At 40.4% G+C, this 22,442-nt stretch overlaps 1 protein-coding gene across 1 annotated transcript in view; it reads right to left on the bottom strand.

Annotated features, from left to right (window-relative positions):
• SNX1 (sorting nexin 1) overlaps positions 1-22,329 on the bottom strand; it is a 34,019-nt gene extending 11,690 nt beyond the window's left edge. The window contains exons 1-5 of the mRNA XM_036083831.2: positions 22,115-22,329; positions 9,445-9,553; positions 5,209-5,336; positions 4,604-4,670; positions 73-116 (exon numbers count right to left, since the gene is read on the bottom strand). Coding sequence (XP_035939724.2) covers positions 73-116; positions 4,604-4,670; positions 5,209-5,336; positions 9,445-9,553; positions 22,115-22,273 — 507 coding nt within the window. The 5' untranslated portion in view covers positions 22,274-22,329. The remainder of the gene's footprint in view (positions 1-72; positions 117-4,603; positions 4,671-5,208; positions 5,337-9,444; positions 9,554-22,114) is intronic.
• Between the last annotated feature and the right edge of the window lie 113 nt (positions 22,330-22,442).

The raw sequence follows: 22,442 nt of genomic DNA on the forward strand, positions 1-22,442 counted from the left end.
CTGAATGATGACCTTCTTGATATAAACACCCAAGTCTATTAAGCTGGTCACCAGTAGGTCACTTGGACTCACCTGTGTTGTAACTTTGTAGGCTACATAGGCATTCATACCATCCCCTGTGGGAGAACAAGAAAGCACAAGAGGATTATTCTGCAAACCAAAGCAATGCTGATCTTGCTTACATTTAACCAGGAATCGTAAGCCACAGGAGCCCTGGATAAGAAGGGATACTTGTTTCATCTCCAAGCTTTATATACTATCCTACAATCTCCTACTTTGCCTTAGGGTCTCTGTGTCACATATCATGTCCCCACAGATGCTGGCAGGGCCCCAGGTTGAGACAGACAAGAGAGTCAGCCCCCTGTTCCGAGGCCAGGCTCCATTTATACCCTCCACAAAGCAGCACTGGATACTGACAATCCATCGGTTGTTACCATGCCAATATTTGGGCTGCTTATACACATCTGTCTAAAACTAAACAATTCTCTTGCTGTATAAAGCAGGAGGAGGAGAAGGAAGCAACTGATGTAAAAGGAAACAAGCAGTTCTACCCTAAGCTAGCTCTGGGCTCGGTTTGCTCTTTCAGAAATACTGTCACGGACCCCTCCATTGGTGCTGGGGGACACTGACCTCTCTCATCTAGCATGTTCACCCAGAGCAAAGGGCCTGGCAGGAAGACGCTCTGGCTGCCTGATGTCACACAAATCTCTTTCCTGGAGAAATTATTTTTCTGAAAAAGCCTTTGACTGTTAAATAATTTGGGATTCAAGCAATTGTTTTTCTCTGCGGTAGTGTCCTGACCTAGACCACTTAGGGACATAAAGGCACCATTGACTCCCTGAGCAGGGAAAAGACATACAATGGACTCAGACAAAGCACCAGTGCTAGAATCTGATGTTTTGGGTTGGTTTTGTCCCCTTCTTCCCAACCCCTCGATTCCTTCCGGAACCACACCAAACAGGAAAACCTAGGTCAATAATTACTAGCTGCTTAAGTTTCTGAACTGGTCCTGGAAGAGGGCCCAGGGGAAGAAGGTAGAGTACCAGATCAGCAGGGTCCCATACTGCAACTTGGTTTCAATGACATGGCTAGGAATGCCTGCTTTTATAAAGTACACAGACAAGTTGGAGATTATAATAAAGGGCTTGTCTTCTCTACCTCTCTAATCCTACCAAAAGGGTGTATATGAAACAGAAATCATAAGCTAAACTTAGAAATTACTGTATATCAATTACCACTGTTAGTTCTCTTCTAAACCACTTATGCTACATTGCCTAACACTACTAAGAATGTTTACCACTGTAAAAGGAAAAAAAAAAAAATCTAAATTTACTTTATAGAAGAAGTATTCAAAATTTCATTCACAGGTCATAGTCAAATTTCCAAAAGGTCAATCCCATAATTTAGTGCCTACAATTAAGGAAAGCCTAAGTGCAAACATACATAAAACGTAAGAGCATAGCACGATCTTCAGACAGTTTGCCAGCGTATCAGCTGCTTTTACTGAAGCAATGAGAAAAAACATACCTGCATGTACATACAGAGTTCATAAAATATGGAAATGGGCTAGTAATACAGCAGTATTAAATCTATGTTAATTTCCTAAATAATTTCAGAAAGTTGAAGATGGCATATACACATTACCAAAGCTCTAAAAAGCACATCCTGGTAGAAGTGGGATTCTAATTAATTAATTAGATTCTAATTAATTTTTAAAAAATATTTCTTTACTTATTTTAGAGAGAGAGAGAACAAGTGCGCCTGAGTGGGAGGGGCAGAGGGAGAGAGAATGAAGCAGACTCTGTGCCGATGGAAGCCGGGCTCGATCTCACAACCCTGAGATCACCACCTGAGCTGAAACCAAGAGTTGGCCACTTAACCAACTGCACCACCCAGGCACCCCAATTAATTAATTAATGTTTTTAAGGTTTTATTTTTAAGTAATCTCTATACCCAATGTGGGGTTCTAACTCATGACCCCAAGATCAAGAGTTGTATGCTCTACCAACTGAGTCAGCCAGGTGCCCTGGATTCTTATTTAGATTGTGTGTAGGAATGAGAAGCACATGATGAATAAATAGCCCACACAAACAGAAGGTGTTGTTACAAAGATCAGGTTTTTTTTTTGTTTGTTTTTTTGGGTTTTTTTTAAGTAATCTCCGTACCCAACGTGGGGCTCAAACTCACGACCCTGAGATTAAGAGTTGCCGGCACCACCAACTAAACCAGCCAGGTGCCCCAAGATCAGGTCTTGAATATGAATATGCTTTAAGTAGCTGGTTTCCTGGCATCAACATGACTAAGAATCTAGACTATGGTGCCAGGGAATGAAAGCTAATCACCTAAGTGATTTGTAGTTAAATAAATCTGATCCATGGGATATTTAAATTACTGTTATGGGTTGAATTCTGTCCCCCTAAAAAGATATGTTGAAAGTCCTAACGTCCCAGTATCTCAGAATGTGACCTTATTTGGAAACAGGGTCTTTATAGAAGTAAAGTGAAAATGAGATTGGAGGGAGTGGCCCCTAATTCAATGTGACTGGTATCCCTATAAGGAGAAATGTGGATAGAGATAGACACATATAGAGGGAAGACAATGTGAAGACACCCAGAGAGAATGCCATGTGACAATGAAGGCACAGATTGGAATGATACATCTATAGGCCAAGGAATGCCTGAGGCTCCCAGAAGCTAGGGGAGAGGCAAAGAACAATCCTCCCTAGTGCCTTCAGAGGGAGAACGGCCTTGCTGACACCATGATTTCAGACTTCTGAGCAAATATATTCCTGTTGTTTTAACCCATCCTGTTTGTAGTATTTTACTACAGAAGCCCTAGGACACTAATATATTCCCTCCCTCTCCTGGTTTATTAAGCATTATTACTTTAATTTTTTTTTAAACATCATGATTTTTAAATATTAAAACAATTACTATTATTTACTTATAATTTTTCTTATTCTACCAAGGATTTAAAGTAGGTAATAACTAGCTTAAAAATCAATGTGCTTATAGAATATTTAAAATATTAGAGAGGCAAAAAATAATTCCACACATGTAATCCAAAGTACTGGTCCAGGCTCTACCATGGGCCATACTGTGACCCGACAGGAAAGCTGCATTTTACCTATTGGTCCTCTGTTTCCTCTACTATTGGATGAAGAAACTGTGTAAGATGCTCATAAACAGGGCACCTGGGTGGCTCAGTGGGTTAAGTGTCTGCCTTCAGCTCGGGTCATGGTCCCAGGGCTCCTGGGATCGAGTCCCGCATCAGCTCCCTGCTCAGCGAGGAGTCTGCTTCTTCCTCTCCCTTTGCCCCTCCCCCCTTCTTGTGCTCTCTCTCATGCTGCCTCTCTCTCTCAAATAATATTAAAAAAAAAAAAAGATGCTCATAAACATCCTACCAGTGCAACAGTCTAGGAAAAGTCAACCTCAACAGTTCAATGACAAACCATTTTGGCACAAAGTCTAGTTACACTTTATAAATTCCTCTTCCTAGTTCAGAACAGAAAAAGGGTTGGAAATTACATTTATTCTTAACCATATAAACACCATCCCTGTTCAGGAGGAAAAGCTCTGTAAAGCCTCTTCTTTCAGGGACTATATATAGAACAAGGAAAGTTGAGGCCTATTACTCTCTGCTCACTAATAGCTTTTACAAGCTTAGAACATGGGAAGGCTATCCAGAAAATCCAAGTTCTGGCCAAAGTTAAGCATTGTGCTTTCTGAAAATCTAACTTCCCCCAAATATGACCAAAATTCAACCTGGGTCCTTTAGTCTTTACCTATCAAAGAGAGATGCAGACTTACATACTTCTTTAGGCTATCAAGTGATAAATGATACATAACAAGAATTCCAAACTTATTGGGGGAAAAACAAATTCAGTACTCTCAAATTTTAGAACATGTGTTTTAGGATGCTTAAATGGAATTTATGATTTCAAAAAAAGAGTAAAATGATCTTATCAACTCTATGGGAGAAAGCAATGTTTGGGTTTTTAAAAAAGGATTCTGGGGCGCCTGGCTGGTTCAGTCAGTGGAATATGTAACTCTTCATCTCAGAGTTGTAGGTTCAAGCCCCACATTGGGTATAGAGATTACTTCAAAATAAAATCTTTGGGGCCCCTGGGTGGCTCAGCTGGTTAAGAGATGGACTCTTGACTTCGGCTCAGGTCATGCTCTCAGGGTGGTGAGACTGAGCCCCGTGTCGGGCTCTGCACTGGGCGTGGAGTCTGCTTAAGATACTCTCTCTCCTTTTCCCTCTGCCCCCCACCTCCCAGCTCGTGTTTGCTCTAAAAAATAAATAAATAAAATAATAATAATAATAAATAAAAATAAAATAAAATCTTTTAAAAAGGATTCTAATAGTATTTAATGTCTCTGGTTTTTTTTTCCCCCCAAAACAAAGAAAAGCCTAATAAAGTACTAGGTAACTGCTATTTCTGGCCTTAGAAGCATAACAAGGGGTATAATCTTACAGGAAAGATAATGACGAAGCACTTCATGTTGGCTAATTCAGCTCTGAAGATAACTGTGTAGAAATTAGCTAGCTATGCTTTCCTTGGCCACATCCTAACATTAGAAGGAGTCCCAAGTACACTCACCTATCTTTTCAGGATCAGTTATACCGACTGTCAAATCAAACTGGTCTTCCTGTTCTTCTTCCTCTAGCTTTTAAAGAGAAGAAAAACCATGAGAGTTAATACACAAAAAAGGCTATTAATTTTACCCTGCACTTACTTTGTATCAATATAACAACATCAAGCTATATCCTTCTATACATCAGTGTTCAGCTCTGTCCCTTCCCAACAATCCCAATGAATCAACTTTCACAATTTTAAGCCTGCTCAAAGGTCTTTGTTACATCTATTTGCTTAAAACCTTATTTTGATCATAATGCATAATTACTAGATTTTGCAAGACTTGCCTCTGTTGGTCTAAGGAGGGAATGAGGAAAGACTATACTCTTGAATATGGGAGCTGCAGACACTAAGTATCATTAGTGTCCATTGAAAGCCTCTGTGCTATCCTTTGGGTGACAGATACTCTGCCCAAGAAAGAGGTATTGGATTCTGGCTGTTCATTAACCATAAAGGTCTTCTTCAAGAGTCATAAATATTTTCTCAAGGTTCATACTCAACTGAACTTTAGACTGGCAGCAAAGTCCTAAAAATCCAAAAGAAACAAGACGAAAGGCACAAATTCTCACCTCTTCATAGCTTGGCTGGGACTTAGAAGAATTTATAGCTTCCTGTGGAGGAAGAGAAATGAGCGTTTTGGCCAGCACCTTCTTCTGATTATTTTGTGTGCTGTCCAGGGAGAGCTCCACTGTGGCATCTAAAAAAAAAGTTGATATTCTATAATGAAGATCAATAATCGGTCTTTGATGGCTAAGTTTCAGTTCTATAGGCTTAAGAGATAAAAACAATAGCAACCACTCTCAATACTTAACATGTTTTCAAACTGAGAGCAAGTGTTGAGAAATCTGACCCAAGTGAACAGAGTAAGAGAAAGAAATTTTTACATGGATACATTTTTTTTTTTTTAAGATTTTACTTATTATTTGACAGAGAGAGAGCAAGAGAGAGCACAAGCAGGGGGAGCAGCAGGCAGATGGAGAAGCGGGCTCCCTGCTCAGGGCTTGATCCCAGGACTCCGGGATGATGACCTGAGCTAAAGGCAGATGCTTATCCGACTGAGCCATCCAGGCGCCCCGGGAAGCGTTTTTCTAGCACAGGCTTGACGGAACAATCTCTCCCATTTCCAAATACAACTACTTGGCTATCCTCTCCTACCTAAAATTTAGGCAAGAACCACGTATTAAGCAAAAAGACTACAAAGTCAGTGTACCAATTTATTTTACTCTTGGGACTGTTCCTTTAAAATCTTATATAAACTATTTATTCCTATTACAATTGTTTGGAAAAGAAGAATAAGTTCAGCTAAAGGCAGGTGTATTGATAGCAAAAAATGACATCAAAGGAAGTCAGGAAAACTGGTAAGCTAGAAAAAATAGACCCAACATACAAACACAGTAATACTTGGGAAAAGGCACTATTAGCCACGCCTGAGGATGGCAATGTTGTTTTAGCATGGTTTAATAACTGTTTACAATTATAGTTTTAGATCAGCTTGCAAAGATTTTTTTTTTAAGATTTTATTTATTTATTTGACAGAGAGAGAGAGAGAAAAGCACAAGCACAGGGAGGAGCAGAGGGAGAGGGAGAAGCAGGCTCCCCACTGAGCAAGGAGTCCGATGCAGGACTCGATTCCAGGACCCTGGGATCATGACCTGAGCCGAAGGCAGATGCTTAACCATCTGAGCCACCCAGGCGCCCCAAAGATTATATCTGATACATGCTGTCCAAAGGGGATAAAAAGATGTTGTAATATCTGAAAATCTTTCTAATAAAAATAGTTTTAAGAAAATCATGCTTAAAAGCCACCTTTGTCTATCTGGGAAAATCTCAGTTGAGATATTTATGTTTTTGTTATTATAAAAATTGTTAATTTCTTTGTATCAAAAAAGATTATAGGGGCGCCTGGGTGGCTCAGTCATTAAGCGTCTGCCTTTGACTCAGGTCATGATCCCAGGGTCCTGGAATCGAGCCCCACATTGGGCTCACTGCTCTGCGGGAGGCCTGCTTCTCCCTCTCCCACTCCCCCTGCTTGTGTTCCCTCTCTCGCTGTGTCTCTCTTGTCAAATAAATAAATAAAAATCTTAAAAAAAAAAAGAAGTTCAAAACTTAAACAGCAAAGATTTTGTTTTCTTCTTCAATAAACAAAAACATAAATATCTATTTGAGTTTGGCCTGATCAGTAGGTATTCAATTTTAGTCTTAGGGAGTTCAGAGGAAGCTATTTTTTATTTTTTTAAAAGACTTTATTTATTTATTTGAGAGAGACGGACAGCATGAGCAGGGGGTGGGGCAGGGGCAGAGGAAGACAGAGAAGGACAAATAGACTCCCTGCTGAGCAGGGAGCCTGACATGGTGCTCAATCCCAGGACCACGAGATCATGACCTGAACCAAAGTCAGATGCTTAACCAACTGAGCCACCTAGACGTGACTATTTTTCTTTTCTAGATTTCATTTGGAGCTAAAATGAAACCAGAGATGGGGGTCTATAAGGCATGACTAAGTTCTAGATCAATGTGCTAATCATTAAATGTGAATCATGTCTACAAACATGGTTGCCACACTGTTAGAACCTGGTCCCTATCAGGAAAAGAAGAGAGGTGGTAAGATAATCTGACCGTGCTGTGGGAGTATAAAACAAAAATAGTACACATAATAAACATCTCAGGATGATAGGATTCTTTGGAGCAAGCAACCAGCTGAAGTATGTTGAAGATATTCAGATCATGCAGGCCCTACGTAAATAATTAAGTTAATAAATGGGTTTGGAAATGAAACAGGAGATACTTCTCATTTAAAACCTTTGACTTACTAAGTGCTACTAAAAGCCTTTTGAAGAACTGGGCATTTTCTCCTGACATTCATGTGACAAAGATGCAAAAACTACATTAAAAAGTGGCTTTTTTTCCTCACACTTTTTTTTTTTTTTTTAATTTATTTATTTGAGAGAGAGAGAATGAGAGAGAGCAAGCACATGAGAGGGGGGAGGGTCAGAGGGAGAAGCAGACTCCCTGCCGAGCAGGGAGCCCGATGCGGGACTCGATCCAGGGACTCCAGGATCATGACCTGAGCTGAAGGCAGTCGCTTAACCAACTGAGCCACCCAGGCGCCCTTCCTCACACTTTTGATAAGAGTAATAGAGAAGTCTTTGGGCTCCATCACTGAACTAATCATGTGGAAAATAAAACCCAAACATTTAAATTTCCACAATCGATACCTAAAACACCTGAGAAGCTACTCAAGTCCTAAACTAAACGTCTCATCACAGGCATTCCTAAGATTTATTTATTATTTTGAGAGAGAGAAAGAGTGCACACACGTGTGGGCAAGCAGGTAGAGGGAGGTAATTTTTTTTTAAAAGATTTTATTTATTTATTTGAGAGCGAGCGAGTGAGCGCGCAAGAGCTTGAGAGCACAAGTAGGGGGCTGGGAAGGGGCAGAGTGAGAGGGAGAAGCAGGCTCCCCGCTGAGCAGGGAGCCTGATCCTGGGATCCTGGGGTCATGACCTGAGCTGAAGGCAAAAAAAAAAAAGCCACTTAATGGATTGAGCCATCCAGGCACCACGTTGATTTTTCTTTTGAAAAGTTTTCACCTTTCCCTTCCCATTTATATCCTCTTATTTTTGGTCTTTGCCATTTCATTCTTGAACAAATTTGTGATTGCGTTCTGAAGTATCCAGTTTTTCTCTACTGCTATCCATTTTATATAATTCCATTAGATTAGTCTTCTTAAAACATTACCCGTATCACTTCCTTTATTCAAAACTGCCAATGGCTCTTAACTGACAGTAGGATGAAAATTCAAACTGTAATTATTATTGATGTCTAAAATCCTCCTAAACTACATTTCAAGTCTTATCTTCCATGGCTTCTCTAAGAACTCCCTGCTCTGGCCCACCAAGTTTACTGACTGGCCCTCAAATGTACCTTGAATTCCCTGCCCAACCATCTGTACCTTTTCTCCTTTTCTTCTACATAAACCCTTCTTCTTCCAGGAAGCCTTCCAAGGGCACTCTAGAACAGTTTCTCAATATGGGCACTAACATTTTGAGCTGGATAATTCTTTTTTGTGAGAGGCTGTCTTGTGTATTGTAGGGTGGTTAGCAGCATTTATAGCCTTTATCCACCAGATACCAATAGCACATCCAGGTGTGACAACCAAAAATGTCTCTCACTGTTGCCAAGTGTCTTCTGGGGGGCAAAATCACCCCCTGTTGAGAATAGGGAAGCCCTCTCAACAAAAAATTATTGGGCCCAAAATGTTAATAGTGCCAAGGTTAAGAAACCCCACTCTGTCCTAGTCTTAATCAAACTGCAGGATGTGGCTCATTGGTAAACTGTGAAATCAATTTAATTGGTTGTAAATAGCATTAAAAAAAAGGGAGAAACAATAGGATATTTCAGATTGTATTGAAAGTAGTAAGGGCAAGTCACTTAACATTTTTGTTTCAGTTTTATATAAGTATGCATATATTTTGGATTGTGACAAAATGTAATTCTTACTATGAGTCTTGGTCATAAATCTAAAGACACTACTTTAGTCTGATCTCAAACGAAGATCTGAGACTTACTATTTCTAGCATTTTTTTTGCCACATTTACATTATTTAGTAGCCTGTCTAATTCTATCTGTATGTTTAGGTCTTACTCCCTAACCCTGGCAGAATCTTGATGGCAGGGGCTACATTCTACTTGATTTGTAATCCTCCACAATGGTATCCTTACAGAGTTATGTTTCCAATATAGATCTTGCTTGTTTAATTCAGCGACTCAGAAGACTCCTAGTACAGGTTTTGAGTCCATACTTGCCTGCAAAGAGATCCTGGGGCTCTTGGTCTTGTTCCTCATGGATGCCATTTTCTTTGGAGCCATTGTTGATGAGAAGGGAAGCAAGTCCCTTTGGAGACTGGGGCTTACTCTGAAAACGAAGAGATACTCTGAATAAGACAGTACTGTTAAAAACAAACCTAGAAAGTGACTCCTTTTTTTTTTTTAATATTTTATTTATTTGACAGAGAGACACAGCGAGAGAGGGAACACAAGCACGGGGAGTGGGAGAGGGAGAAGCAGGCTTCCCGCTGAGCAGGGAGCCCAATGCGGGGCTCGAGCCCGGACCCTGGGATCATGACCCGAGCTGAAGGCAGACGCTTAACGACTGAGCCACCCAGGTGCCCCTAGAAAGTGACTTCTAATGCATCCCTCAGTTGCACCCACAGGTGTTTAGCAGAAGACAGGCTCATGATTCAGCCAGTTCAATCAGCAGCAAATCATCATTAGTGATGTAAGTGCTGCCCAAGTAATCACAGAGCTAAAATAAACTCATACATTTCAGAGTTAATTTCTAACACCATAACCTTGCTGAAATGCCCTACCCCAAAGCACATGATACTGACATGGGTATGTGTACACACAGATAATTTTCAAAAGAACCTGTCCAAATGCATTTCTCCTTCTTACTTGATGACCTTTATTCTTTCAAATGCTGATGGGGCACATTCTAATGACCAGGACACCACACTGGAGTGCAGAATTCAAGCTCTGATCCTGGCTTACTGTGTGGCCTTGGCTAAACTGTTCACAGAAAAGCAGTTGTGTAGATATTACTGGCCCCCTGACAGGCAAAGGAAGGTATAAGACTTTACATCTAATGCTGTTCATAAATATAAGTTATCTTTTTATTCCGAACTTACACAGACAAATTTTCAACCACACCCATGCCAGACTAGAAGAATAAAAACCAGTCATGCTTAGCCTAGTGGGCACATGGTAAAAATACAGTCAGTTATGGCCTTTATCAAAAGCTCAGTGATCACCCGCAAACAAGTATCGGGTGGGGCCCCAGACCGGTACCCGAGTGAACAAAGCTGAATTGTGTAGAACATGAACAAAATGCTGGGAATCTGGCTTCAAAAGCCATGGTGTGGTATTGCAGGGTTTTGAAGTCAAACCCCAAGGCCAAATCAGTTAAATGACCTGACTTAAGGAATCTTTTATGAAACATTTCCTTAACAAATCTGAGGGAGTTTGTTCTCAGAAACAGGCCTTTTCTGACCCAAACGAACAAAGTAAAATGACAGATCTATTGGGTATTCTGAATTTGCCATGCAAACAGTTCCATCCCAATACTGGGGCCACCCTTAGGGACAGAAACTGCTACCAATACGTAGAATTTATATTAACAAACAATGCCCCTACTGGAACTTTTCTATGCTAATAAAGCTTAATTAATACTTAAATATTTTAATACTTAAATATATATGCTTAAATGTTATACCAACTCAGAGACAGTGATCCTGTTTTCTAGGTGCTTCCACAATCTTCAACAACAACAAAATTACTACAGAGATAAAGACAACAAATAACAGGGCAAAACCAAAACCCACAGCTCCCTTTTGCCTCATATATTGCCAACACACACATTTCTTTTCTATACATTCTCTTGTGCTCTTCGACAGTATGGGGATCTCACAAAAAGCCATCTGATTTAATTCAATTCTCACTGATACCAGTTATCTCCAAATGGAGATCCAGGAGAGATTAAAACCCAAAACACATTAATGATATATATATATAATCAACTGTAATTTACTAGTAGCTCACCAGGGAGACTAAAGCAACAGGAAAGGCACAGGTTAGAATTTAGCCATTTTAAAAAAAAATACCTAGAAGGACCCATTCTTGTGATATGGAGATGAATAAAGCCAACTATCCATTTCTGTTTCATCATCTAAACTTGGAAGTTTGAAGACTAAGATAACAGCAGCCTGCCTTTCCTTATAATAATCAGGAGACAGACCCAGATGGATGGGATACTCCAAAGACTACTAGAGCATGGCTACCTATCTCTTCTTCTACCAGATCCCCTTCAAGCCCAAACCGTAAGTTGCTTGACTAGAGGGGCGCCTGGGTGGTTCAGTCTGTTAAGCGTCTGCCTTCGGTTCAGATCGTGATCCCAGGGTCCTGGGATTGAGCCCCACATCGGGCTCCCTGCTCAGTGGGGAGTCTGCTTCTCCCTCTCCCTCTGTGTGCGTGAACTCCCTCTCTCTCTCAAATAAATAAATAATCCTAAACAAAAGCAAAAGTTGCTTGACTAGAACTGTGATGAAAACAAAGATGTGTGCTCCCATACCTAGTATGCTAGGTAACAACTACCTGTGAGAACAGAAAACTGCTCCTCAGATGTACTCTGGGATTCCAACCCCCAGATCAAAGTATTCACAGCTGAGTTCATAGAAAGCTGAAGATAGTTAGACTGATTACTGTATTTATTCTTCCTCTGTTCTTTCCTCTGTAGTTCTTTTACAAAATTAATCTTCTATGTGTATAAAGCGTTGTATTCTGTTCCCCACCACCCCCACCATCTAAGCCTTTTTTTCATGTCATCAAGAGTTGGACAAAAATCGCACTTTTAGTGATTTAACTATTGTATGGGTACACCACAACACAGTCATCTCCCTAAAGATGGATATTTACAGTTTCCAGGTTTTTATCATCACAAATGATGCTATGATGTTCATCCCTATATATAAGTCCACATCTGAGTATTTCCTTGGGATAGATTCTGAAGTAGAATTATTGGACATAAAATTTTAAAGCCTCCGCTAAGCTGACTTCCAGAAAGACCACCAATTTACACCCCCCACCCCCAATATGTAAGAGTGCTGCACCCACAGTAACATTAAGCATTCTCTTTTCTTCTTCAAGATTTTTAAGTCATCTCTACACCCAACATGGGGCTTGAATTTACAATCCTGTGATCAAGAGTCATGTGCTTTACTGACTGAGCCAGGCAGGTACACCAAATTCTTCCTTTTAAAAAATCTTTGCCAGGTTGACTGGTAAAAAGTCTTGTTTCCACATGTTTACTGGCCATTTGAACCCCTGTGACTTGTCTTGATGTCCTTTGCTCATTTTTCTAAGCTAGGTCAGCACTTAGATGTACACTTTCCTTGCGTAAGTATACCTAAGTTTATCTAAGTTTCTTACATAATGCTCTCTCAGGCATATCGTACAGTACCCCTCCCCAACTTTATCTCTTTTCACATCTGTTTTATTTGGGGCCTTACCAAATTTATTTTCAGATGAATAATTTGGATTAGCGTTGGACAAGCTAAGCTTATATCTTTAGGCTGGGAAGTACCCAGCACACAATTGGTCTTTGAGGCATAACATTCTCAAGTTTTACTTAAAATCAGATTCGGTAAAAGCTGAGAACTATTTTTTTTAAAGATTTTTATTTATTTGAGAGCGAGTGAGAGCGAGAGAGATCACAGAGGGAGAGGGAGAAGCAGACTCACCGCTGAGCAGGGAGCCTGACACAGGGCTTGATCCCAGGACCCTGGGACCATGGCCTGAGCCGAAGGCAGATGCCCAACCGACTGAGCCACCTAGGCACCCCTGATAACTATTTTTACATATAAGAAATGGACAAAGTATCCTATATTCACACAAAACTGTTAATAGAAAACAAGTCTTCCATGAGACTAGAGTCTATAACAATAGCTTATCATCAAAATAAATACTTATCTGGGCTTTATAACACATTTTGTATGTTTTGCCCAAGATTAAAAAAATTAATCAGTATTATTAATTTATATTAAAAAGCTAATTTGGGGGCACCTGGGCAGCTCAGTTGGTTAAGCGTCTGACTCTTGATCTCACTTCAGGTCTTGATCTCAGGGTTGTCGCCATGCTAGGTGTGGCGCCTACTTAAAAAAGTAAAAAATTAAAAGCTAATTTTAAGTCAACAGTTAAATTTCAGGAAGGACTCATTCTGGGGGAAAGGAAGAGGCACACTGATTATACTGAGCTGCAAAATCAATACTAAAAATAACCTTTGCTTATAATTCATATTTTAAAAAATCTCTGAATCGCCAGTACATCACAAAACTATCCATCTATTTAAAGGGAGCTAAATTTCTAGGCAACAGATAAAACTATTTTCTATGATGAAAACAGTAAGTTTGTGATATAGTTAGTAAAGCTAATTATAGCCCTGCCTACTTCCCCCTATCCCGCCACCTTCTCCTGCCCCCTTTTCTGAAATAAAGGAGGCATACTTTCTTTAGTGACAGAGTCCTAGGCTAGGATATCCAACCCTTGCTGACTCCTTTTGGCTGTTAATTCTAGCAGGTGGTTCCACTGATAAGCCTGTTTAAAAGTTCAAGTATTTCTGTTTATAATTACAAGGCACACAGACAGCCTAATCTAACTCTCAGAGAGGCACTAGAAAGAGCTACAGCAAGAGAGCACTTGTGTTAAGAGCAAACAGGTATTCCCCACCAATTACCAGCCCCAAACCACACTAACGCAATGTTCTTAGCTCAGGGAAGGACAGTTGCTATCCCTCATAGCTGAACATACCCATTTAGTCCTGAAAAGTACGACTGTGATTCTGCGTAACTTCCCTTTAGTTATTGAGTTGTGATTCTCTTCCTTATGTTGCTCAACTGCTCTTTGCTCTATGCAGAATCCTTGCATTATTCAAGGGACCTCAAAAGGGTAGTACTGTTAAAATTCTCAACTGCATTTAGAGAGTGAATCCAAATTAAAAGCTAAGGTAACACTGTGCTTCTGGAGAACTAGGGTACTCACCTTCTGGCGAAAAATTAATATAATTTAGTAAGGCAAGACAGAGCTACAGAATTGTGTTATCATACTAATGTAATAAGGCAAGGACAATTAGGAAAAAGTCATGCCCAGAAGTTATACCTAGATAACAGGGCAGTCACAAAGTCTTTAAAAATCACCCTGGAAGACCTTGGCATGAAATACTGTTCTATTTGCCACATTTACTTCTACGGAAAAATAAGCTAAGTGGGGTGGTGTATTCACTTTCTATCGCCACCGCAACACAAAATGATCACAAATTTAACAGCTTAAACAATGCAAATGTATTATCTAAAAGTTCTGTAGAAGTTAATACAGGTCTCACTGGGCTAAAATCAATGTGTCACCATGGCTATGTTCCTTTGTGGGAGAATCTGTTGCTTTGATCTTCTAGCTTTTAAAAGTGATCCACATTTCTTGGCTCACGGCCTACTTCCTCCATTTTCAAAACCAACAATGTCGCATCTCTCTGTGCCTTTCTTCTGTGGGTACTCATTTCCACAGTCACTCTCTGACACTCTTCCATTTTTAAAGGATCCTTGTGATTACACTGGGCTCACTCAGATAACCCAGGCTAATTTCTCTACCTTAAGGTCAACTGATTAGCAACCTTAATTCCATCTTCAACCTTAATCCTCCTTTGCTTTGTAACCTAATACATTCACAGCTTCTGGGATTAGGAGGTGGATATCTTAGGGAGGGGGCAATTATTTTACTTACCACAGGCAGTGACTCCTTTCCCATGCCACGGCCAGTTTCAAAAATGGCACAGATGCACTAAAAGCTTCTGCGCTTGGCAGAATGGAATTTAGTGTCCATTAGATTTGGGAATAGGGTGCATCTTACTCTACGAACTGGTTAAATATTCGGTTAACCCAAAGGACTTCACAATTTTACCCCCCTTCACAGCTAAAGGAGTTCAAGTAGGGGTTACTATCCTGGGGTCCATGAGACATGGAATTCAGGAGGTGTCTAGGAACTTAGATGGCAATAAAGTTACAATTTCATTTTCACTAATTTCTAACTGAAATTCAGCATTTTTTTCAATTACAAAGATAGCCAACAAACCACAATACTAATAGCAGTATTTGACACTATAACAGAAATTAGATATTTTTACTTGACATAACAATTGTTACAGTTCTCAAAATATCATTTATAGTCATCTCTATTTTTTAAAAAAATTATGGTAGTTATAACTATCCCTAGATCTTACCAGGTAAAGCATTAAAAAGCACATATTACAAACATAAAAATTGTTTTAATGTTTTGCTAACTGCATTTCTGTGTAATTGGTTTCCTTGTAATCTTATGTATTTTATACACGTAAAAACATTCTGAGAATGGATCCATAGGCTTCACTGGACTGCTAATGGGTCCGTGACACAAAAAGGTCAAGAACCTCTAGGCTAGTCCCTCTAAGACTAATGAAAATAGAAAAGGGGAAGCTGGAAGGGTGGGGAAAATGAGAGACTTCAAAGTGAAAGGGCATACCATGGTCTACCAAAATTTACCTACAATCTACTGAATTCTATGATGTAATTTCCCTACTAAACTTTTTGGGTTTCAAACTAATATAACTTAGAAGGGCCCAGAAAACTGCAGAAGGATCAGAGTTCTAATGAGTGCATTAACTTCCATTTTGAAAAAGCAAACCCAGTTCAAATCTGCTCTGAAAGCAGAATGAAGCCCCAGCTGTCCACTTGACTAAGCAAGAGAATAAGCCAGAAAAAGTTGAGCAACAGGCTTTTCCTGGAGATGAGATACTTATGGTTACTTGCTCTACTAACTATGAACTACTCCTGATTTATTTATGCCAACAGTTACTCAAGAGGGTTGAGAAGCTTTGAGGACCAAGAGAAATTGGAGTGTTCTTTTTCCTCTCTCTCCTCCCAACCAAACAAATCACAAATGGCTAAGTCATCAGAACTACCCTAACACCTGAAAAAGCAAAGAGCAGCAACTCCCTACAGAAACCAGAAATCTGACTGCAACCTTTATTGCTTCTTCTATAAGCCCCAAACTCTAATTTTAAATAAATTTTTGAGTTTTTTTTTTTTTTAAAGATTTTATTTATTTATTTGACAGAGAGACACAGCGAGAGAAGGAACACAAGCAAGGGGAGTGGGAGAGGGAGAAGGAGGCTTCCCGCGGAGCAGGGAGCCCGATGAGGGGCTCGATCCCAGGACGCTGGGATCATGACCTGAGCCGAAGGCAGACGTTTAACAACTGAGCCACCCAGGCGCCCCTAAATTTTTGAGTTCTTATTAGTCATCTTTAAGTCTTTTCTCATCCCTCTACCTCAAAAGTGCTTTGTGACTAATTCTGTTAGCTTTTCCTGCATAACCCTGAAAGCTAGATTAACTGCTAGTACAATTCTATGATCAAGAAATTAATGATTCTATGTACTTCAAGAAAAGAAAACCTAAACTTACTAGAAGTGAAACTGGTTTACAATTTGAGCTGAGCATTAAAATGAATCTTTGGATATAACACCAGTTGCTGACTTTTTCAAGAACATATGTATCAGACCTGTGTGAAAAATGAGGAATTTCAACGACTATCTTTTTTGAGATTTTATTTATTAGAGAGGGAGGCAGCCTGAGCATGCCTGCATGCAAGAGCGGGGTGGGGGTGGGTGGGTAGGAAGGGGCAGGGGAAGAAGGAGAAAAGAGAAGCAGACTCCCCACTAAGCAAGGAGCCCCACTCAATGCAGGGCTTGATTCCAGGGCCCTGAGATCATGACCTGAGCCAAAGGCAGACACTTAACCAACTGAGCCACCCAGGTGCCCAACTACTAATCTTTTAAGACCAGATTTGGCCACCTAATGTGCCTGCATCGGGCTCCCTGCACAGCGGGGAGTCTGCTTCTCCCTCTGCCCCTCCCCCCACCACTCGTGCTCTCTGTCAAATGAATGATTTAAAAAAAATAGAGAAGGCGGGCGCCTGGGTGGCTCAGTTGGTTAAGCAACTGCCTTCGGCTCAGGTCATGATCCTAGAGTCCCTGGATCGAGTCCCGCATCGGGCTCCCTGCTCGGCAGGGAGTCTGCTTCTCCCTCTGACCCTCCTCCCTCTCATGCTCTCTGTCTCTCATTCTCTCTCTCTCAAATAAATAAATAAAATCTTTAAAAATAAATAAATAAATAAATAAATAAAATAAAAAAAATAGAGAAGGTATATTATCAAAAAACTTACTGAGGACATGTTATATCCTTGGGAACAGCCACCATGCATTTTGCACAACAGAATTAAAATATTAGCCAGCTAAACTGTTAATCTCTTTAGGGCTTTTAATAAAATTACCAAATTCTGTCCAGATCTAAATAAGTTATCCTATAAGCACACAAAAGGAAATAAACTGGTCTTGGGATTGTAACACAGTGCAAATGAAAAGTAGGGAAATTCCTCAAAAAATTAAAAATAGAACTATGATATGATCCAGCAATCCCACCTCTGGGTATGTAACTAAAAGAACTGAAAGAAGGGTTTTGAAAAAATATTTACACACCCGAGTTCATGGCAGCACTATTCACAAGAGCCAAGAGGTAGAAGCAACCCAAATGTCCACTGAGGAATGAGTAAACAAAATGTGGTATATACACACAATGGAATATTATGCAGCTTTAAAAAGGAAGGAAATTCTGATGAATACTAGAACACGGATGAACTCTGAGGACATTATGCTAGTGAAATAAGCCAGATACAAAAGGACAAATTCTGCATGATCTCACTTACATGAGGTCTTCTAAACTAGTCAAATTCACAGAAACAGAAAGTAGAATGGCGGTTACCAGGGGTTTGGGGGAGGGGAAAAGGGAAGCTGTTATTTAATGGGTACTGAGTTTCAGAATTCCAAGACGAAAAAGTTCTGGACATCTGTTGCATAAAAATGTGAGTATACTTAACATTATTGAACAGTAAAATTAAGAAAGTTTACAATGGTAAATTTTGTTTTGTTTTATACCACAACAAAGAAAACCTGATTTATTCTCCCTCAGGATACATGTTATATTGATCACAGATGTAGGCTGGATTCTAAAAATAACATGTCCTTTCCTGTCAATACATAACTTACATTTATATAATTCCCGTAGTTTATAAAACACTGTCAATCAGAAGCCACTTGCTATCCATGACTTCTGAATACCAATAAAAGTTATATTATTCTTTTGTCTTAAACACCAGTGAGAATATGTAAATAAGTCTTTATTAATCAATGACTATTCAACATCTGACTTTTCTTTCTTTCTTTCTTTCTTTATTTGACAGAGAGATAGAGAGCACAAGTAGGCAGAGCAGCAGGCAGAGGGAGAGGGAGAGGTAGGCTCTCCGCGGAGCAGGGAGCCCGACGTGGGGCATGATCTCAGGACCCTGGGATCATGACTTGAGCCGAAGGCAGCCACTTAACCCACAGAGCCACCCAGGCACCCAACATATGACTTTTCAAGTTCCCTGCTGTTTCTTCTTTATTCTGTTTTTTTTGTTTGTTTTGTTTTTTGTTGTTTTTTTAAGATTTTATTTGCAAGAGAGAGAATGAGAGACAGAGAGCATGAGAGGGAGGAGGGTCAGAGGGAGAAGCAGACTCCCTGCTAAGCAGGGAGCCCGATGTGGGACTCGATCCCAGGACTCCAGGATCATGACCTGATGCCAAAGGCAGTCGCTTAACCAACAGCCACCCAGGAGCCCTCTTTATTCTATTTTTTACTTCTATTTAATTTTTTAAATTTAAGTGGTCTTCATGCTGGGCGTGGAGCCCAATGAGGGGCTTGAACTCACAACCCTGAGATCAAGAGTTGGACACTTAACCAACTGAGCCACCCAGGCGCCCCCCTATTTTATTTTTTCTAGCGATTTCTGTAATTACTATGGTTTCAATTAAAGATTAAGAGTAGTGGGAAAAAATTCTAATTGGTCTGATAGCTCATCGGAAGAAGTAGTTACCAGATTTGGCCAAAATCTGAAGTGAGGTTATCACTTTTCCTCCTTCCTCTTAGCATGAGAAAGGCCTCTGCAGTTCTCTTTCATTTAGAGGGCATATCTAGGCATACTGCTAAAAAGAGATGGGCATATAAGAATTCCTGGGAGGGCAAATAAAGAACTTGCTTCAACTCTATCATTCAGTGTAAGCATGCAAGTAAGACCACTTAAGTTAAATGAGGCACAAAAATATGTATGCCATTTAGTTTAAAATTTTTAACATAATTTATATATTTATATATATATGTATAATTTATATATATTCTAAAAATATCTTAAGATATTTCCCAGCTGGTTTTCAATCTTAAGGCAATGCTTTCAGATTTGTTTTAATAATCCTTTTAATATTCAGATTTGTTTTAATAATCCTTTTAACTCCAGTCTATCCCTTTCGTGTAACTGGTTTGTAGATTCTGAAATGCATATCATGGGCGCCCCTTTGATTATAAATACTTTTATTACTGTATTAACAAAGCCTCTTGGGCCCTAAGAGAGAGCAGATGGGATGATTAACAACAGCAGCTGTTACATCAATGTCCAGGAAATTACATGCATACCATAAATTATTTTAAATTTTACATGCCTCAGCTTCCCAATTCTTTAATACCCCTCCCTCTGCCTCCAACACCCATCAAAACACAATATGAAGGTAAACTTAATAAGATGCCACTGAAGTCATTAAGTGCCTACTTTCATGATTTTTAGTTAATCAAATCAATCTTATTACTAGTTTTTGATAAACTATATTAACCATTTTTGGGGTTGATAAATACAACTTTTCTAATCCATTACTAGATTCTGTGGGTTCTTTGATTCTTAGCGTAATTACAGTTTACAATGCTCAAGTGTTTCACAGATATTTGAATTTAATCCGCATAATAATGGTGGGCGTAAATGCTATTATTCACATTTTACAGGTGAGGAAACCATACAGAGTAATTAAGTACCTTGCCCAAGTAACAGAACCTGGATGGATTTAAATCAGCCTTCAAGGCCCTTGTTCTTATTTTATTCTTCAATGTTACTCCTTAAGACACAGAAGCACTGCAATCCCCTGTCTTCTTACACAGGCTCACAACTAAAACATTTATTGGAATATAATTTGTATTCAGTGGCTTTTAAACAAGAAATTCACAGTTTAACTAGTGAGAAATATTGGAGTCTTGGCTTCCTGAAGATTAACATCAGAACAGGCAGCTCAAAAAATGGCTTACAGGTGGCATTTTAGTTTCCCCAGCAACTCAATTTTCCTGGATCAAAATCTAACTAAAAATAATTACGCTTTCTGTGGTAGAACACGTTCATTCTGACTCCTTCCTCCTCTCTTTGGTTGGAAATTAGGCAAAGTACTTCCACACAGTCTTATAAGAGAGAAGTACTGATGCCTCCGTAAAGTAAACTGAGATCAATCAAGTCACAGCCTCTTCAACTTCTTTTAGAAAACTCTAGAAAACTCCTCACCCTTTCAGGTCCCTTTTTGAAAATAAATCATCATTTGCCTACGTCACCAATCACCTTCAATGTCAGAGTGTCTATTTTCAGATATTTGGTCTGAATATCTACCATCCCAGTAGTTATTTTTTTTTCATCCCAGTAGTTATTAACAGTAGCTCTTCTCCATGACTTATGGGAGAATTACCAAAGGAAAAGACCAAAAATTTGTTTTAAGTGAGATACAGAAAGACTAAATTAGCAGCAAGAGTTATTTCTTAGAATAACAGAGACTTCATTAGACAGTTTTAAGCCGTTATATTAGCATCAACAAGTACTTTTTGGGCTGGGATTATGAATTCCATTCCCGAATACAGTACAGGGAAAATTCTAAAGATGTCACCAAAGATATTTCCTAGAAACTTAGCCTCTTTCTGACATAAATGAAACAAGCCTCAACCTTTTTCAGACACATGCTACATAAAGAATTTCAAGCTGTCTTATTTAGTCACTTATATACTGAAATAGGTACTACAAAGAGAAGTATTATCCGAGATAGAATAGTACATAAATTCACAGACCTAGCACTGAAGTCTTCAACCTGGAACGAACTGTACCAAGTCGTGTGAGTCAGTATTCTTATAAAACAACCCAAAACATCTCCACTGGTTCCAGAACTGATTACTGATGTTCACATTCCACATATAAAGATCAGTTTCTCCCCCAACACCTCTTATTAGAAACCTGGATACTATTAAGGGAAACACCGTTTCCTCCTCACATTTAGAGATTTAATCCCACAGAGGTACTTAGGCATTTTAATACAGCTCTTTAAAAAGGACAAAACTTGTCATCTATGTAGTGATTTATCTGGCAGGGCCTTCTTTTCAACCGACTTCTGGCAGGATTTTCCTTAGAGATCAGAGGAGTCAACGTAACCCTTATAAACTAGATCCACAATGAGCCTTTGGTAATTAACGGTAAGTTTTGAGCTAATGAAAGGATTTGTGGGCGGGTCAAGGTCCTGAGCCACTCCAGATAACACTACTGATGCTAGGAGCAGTAAGGTTAAGGAAAGAAAAAAGTCTGCATCCCATTTCCTTATCTTGACCTATTAAATCAGGCCGCCAGGAAACAACCACAAAACAATCCCGTGGGTCCTTGGGGTCACCACACGGCAGGGCCAAATGCCGGCCTGGGCATCTCTTCGCTGTCAGGGACCTGGGTGGAGAAGCCACCACACCCCTCGCTCCTCACCGTCTGCCCCCGGGACCTGGGAGTCGGGCCCCTAACATCTTGGTACTCATTAGGGGCTCCCAAGCCGCGACTACCGTCACCAACGCAGGGTCTCACCGGGCCCCGCCGGGCCCATTCTGCCCAGCTTCCTCGACCCTCGCTTGGCCTCTCTTCCCTTCTCGGGCGCCCGCCCGCCCGCTGGCCGCCCCGAAGGGTGCGAACTCACGGCCGCCGTGGCGCCGGTGAAAATATCCTCCCCCTCGGTGTCGCTGTCCCCAGCCTCGGGTTCTGACCCCCCGGCCGCCCCCTCGGACTCCCGCTCCAGGCCGGGGAAAGGCGGAGGGAGTCTTTCCGCAGCGCTACAGCCGCCACCACCCGACGCCATCTTCCTCCACCCGCGGCGGAAGCCGCAACAACAACTTTATAGAGAGATAGCGCCGCGAGCAAAACGTTCCAGAGGAACGAGGAGTGGGATCGTCGTGACCAACCCCGCGGGACGCACAGGGCGGGGGTTCGGGGGCGGGGCCTGGCCGCTGGGGGCGGGGCAGGGCGGC

This window comes from Halichoerus grypus, chromosome 8 (genome assembly GCF_964656455.1).
Source record: "Halichoerus grypus chromosome 8, mHalGry1.hap1.1, whole genome shotgun sequence".
Classification (NCBI taxonomy): domain Eukaryota; kingdom Metazoa; phylum Chordata; class Mammalia; order Carnivora; family Phocidae; genus Halichoerus; species Halichoerus grypus.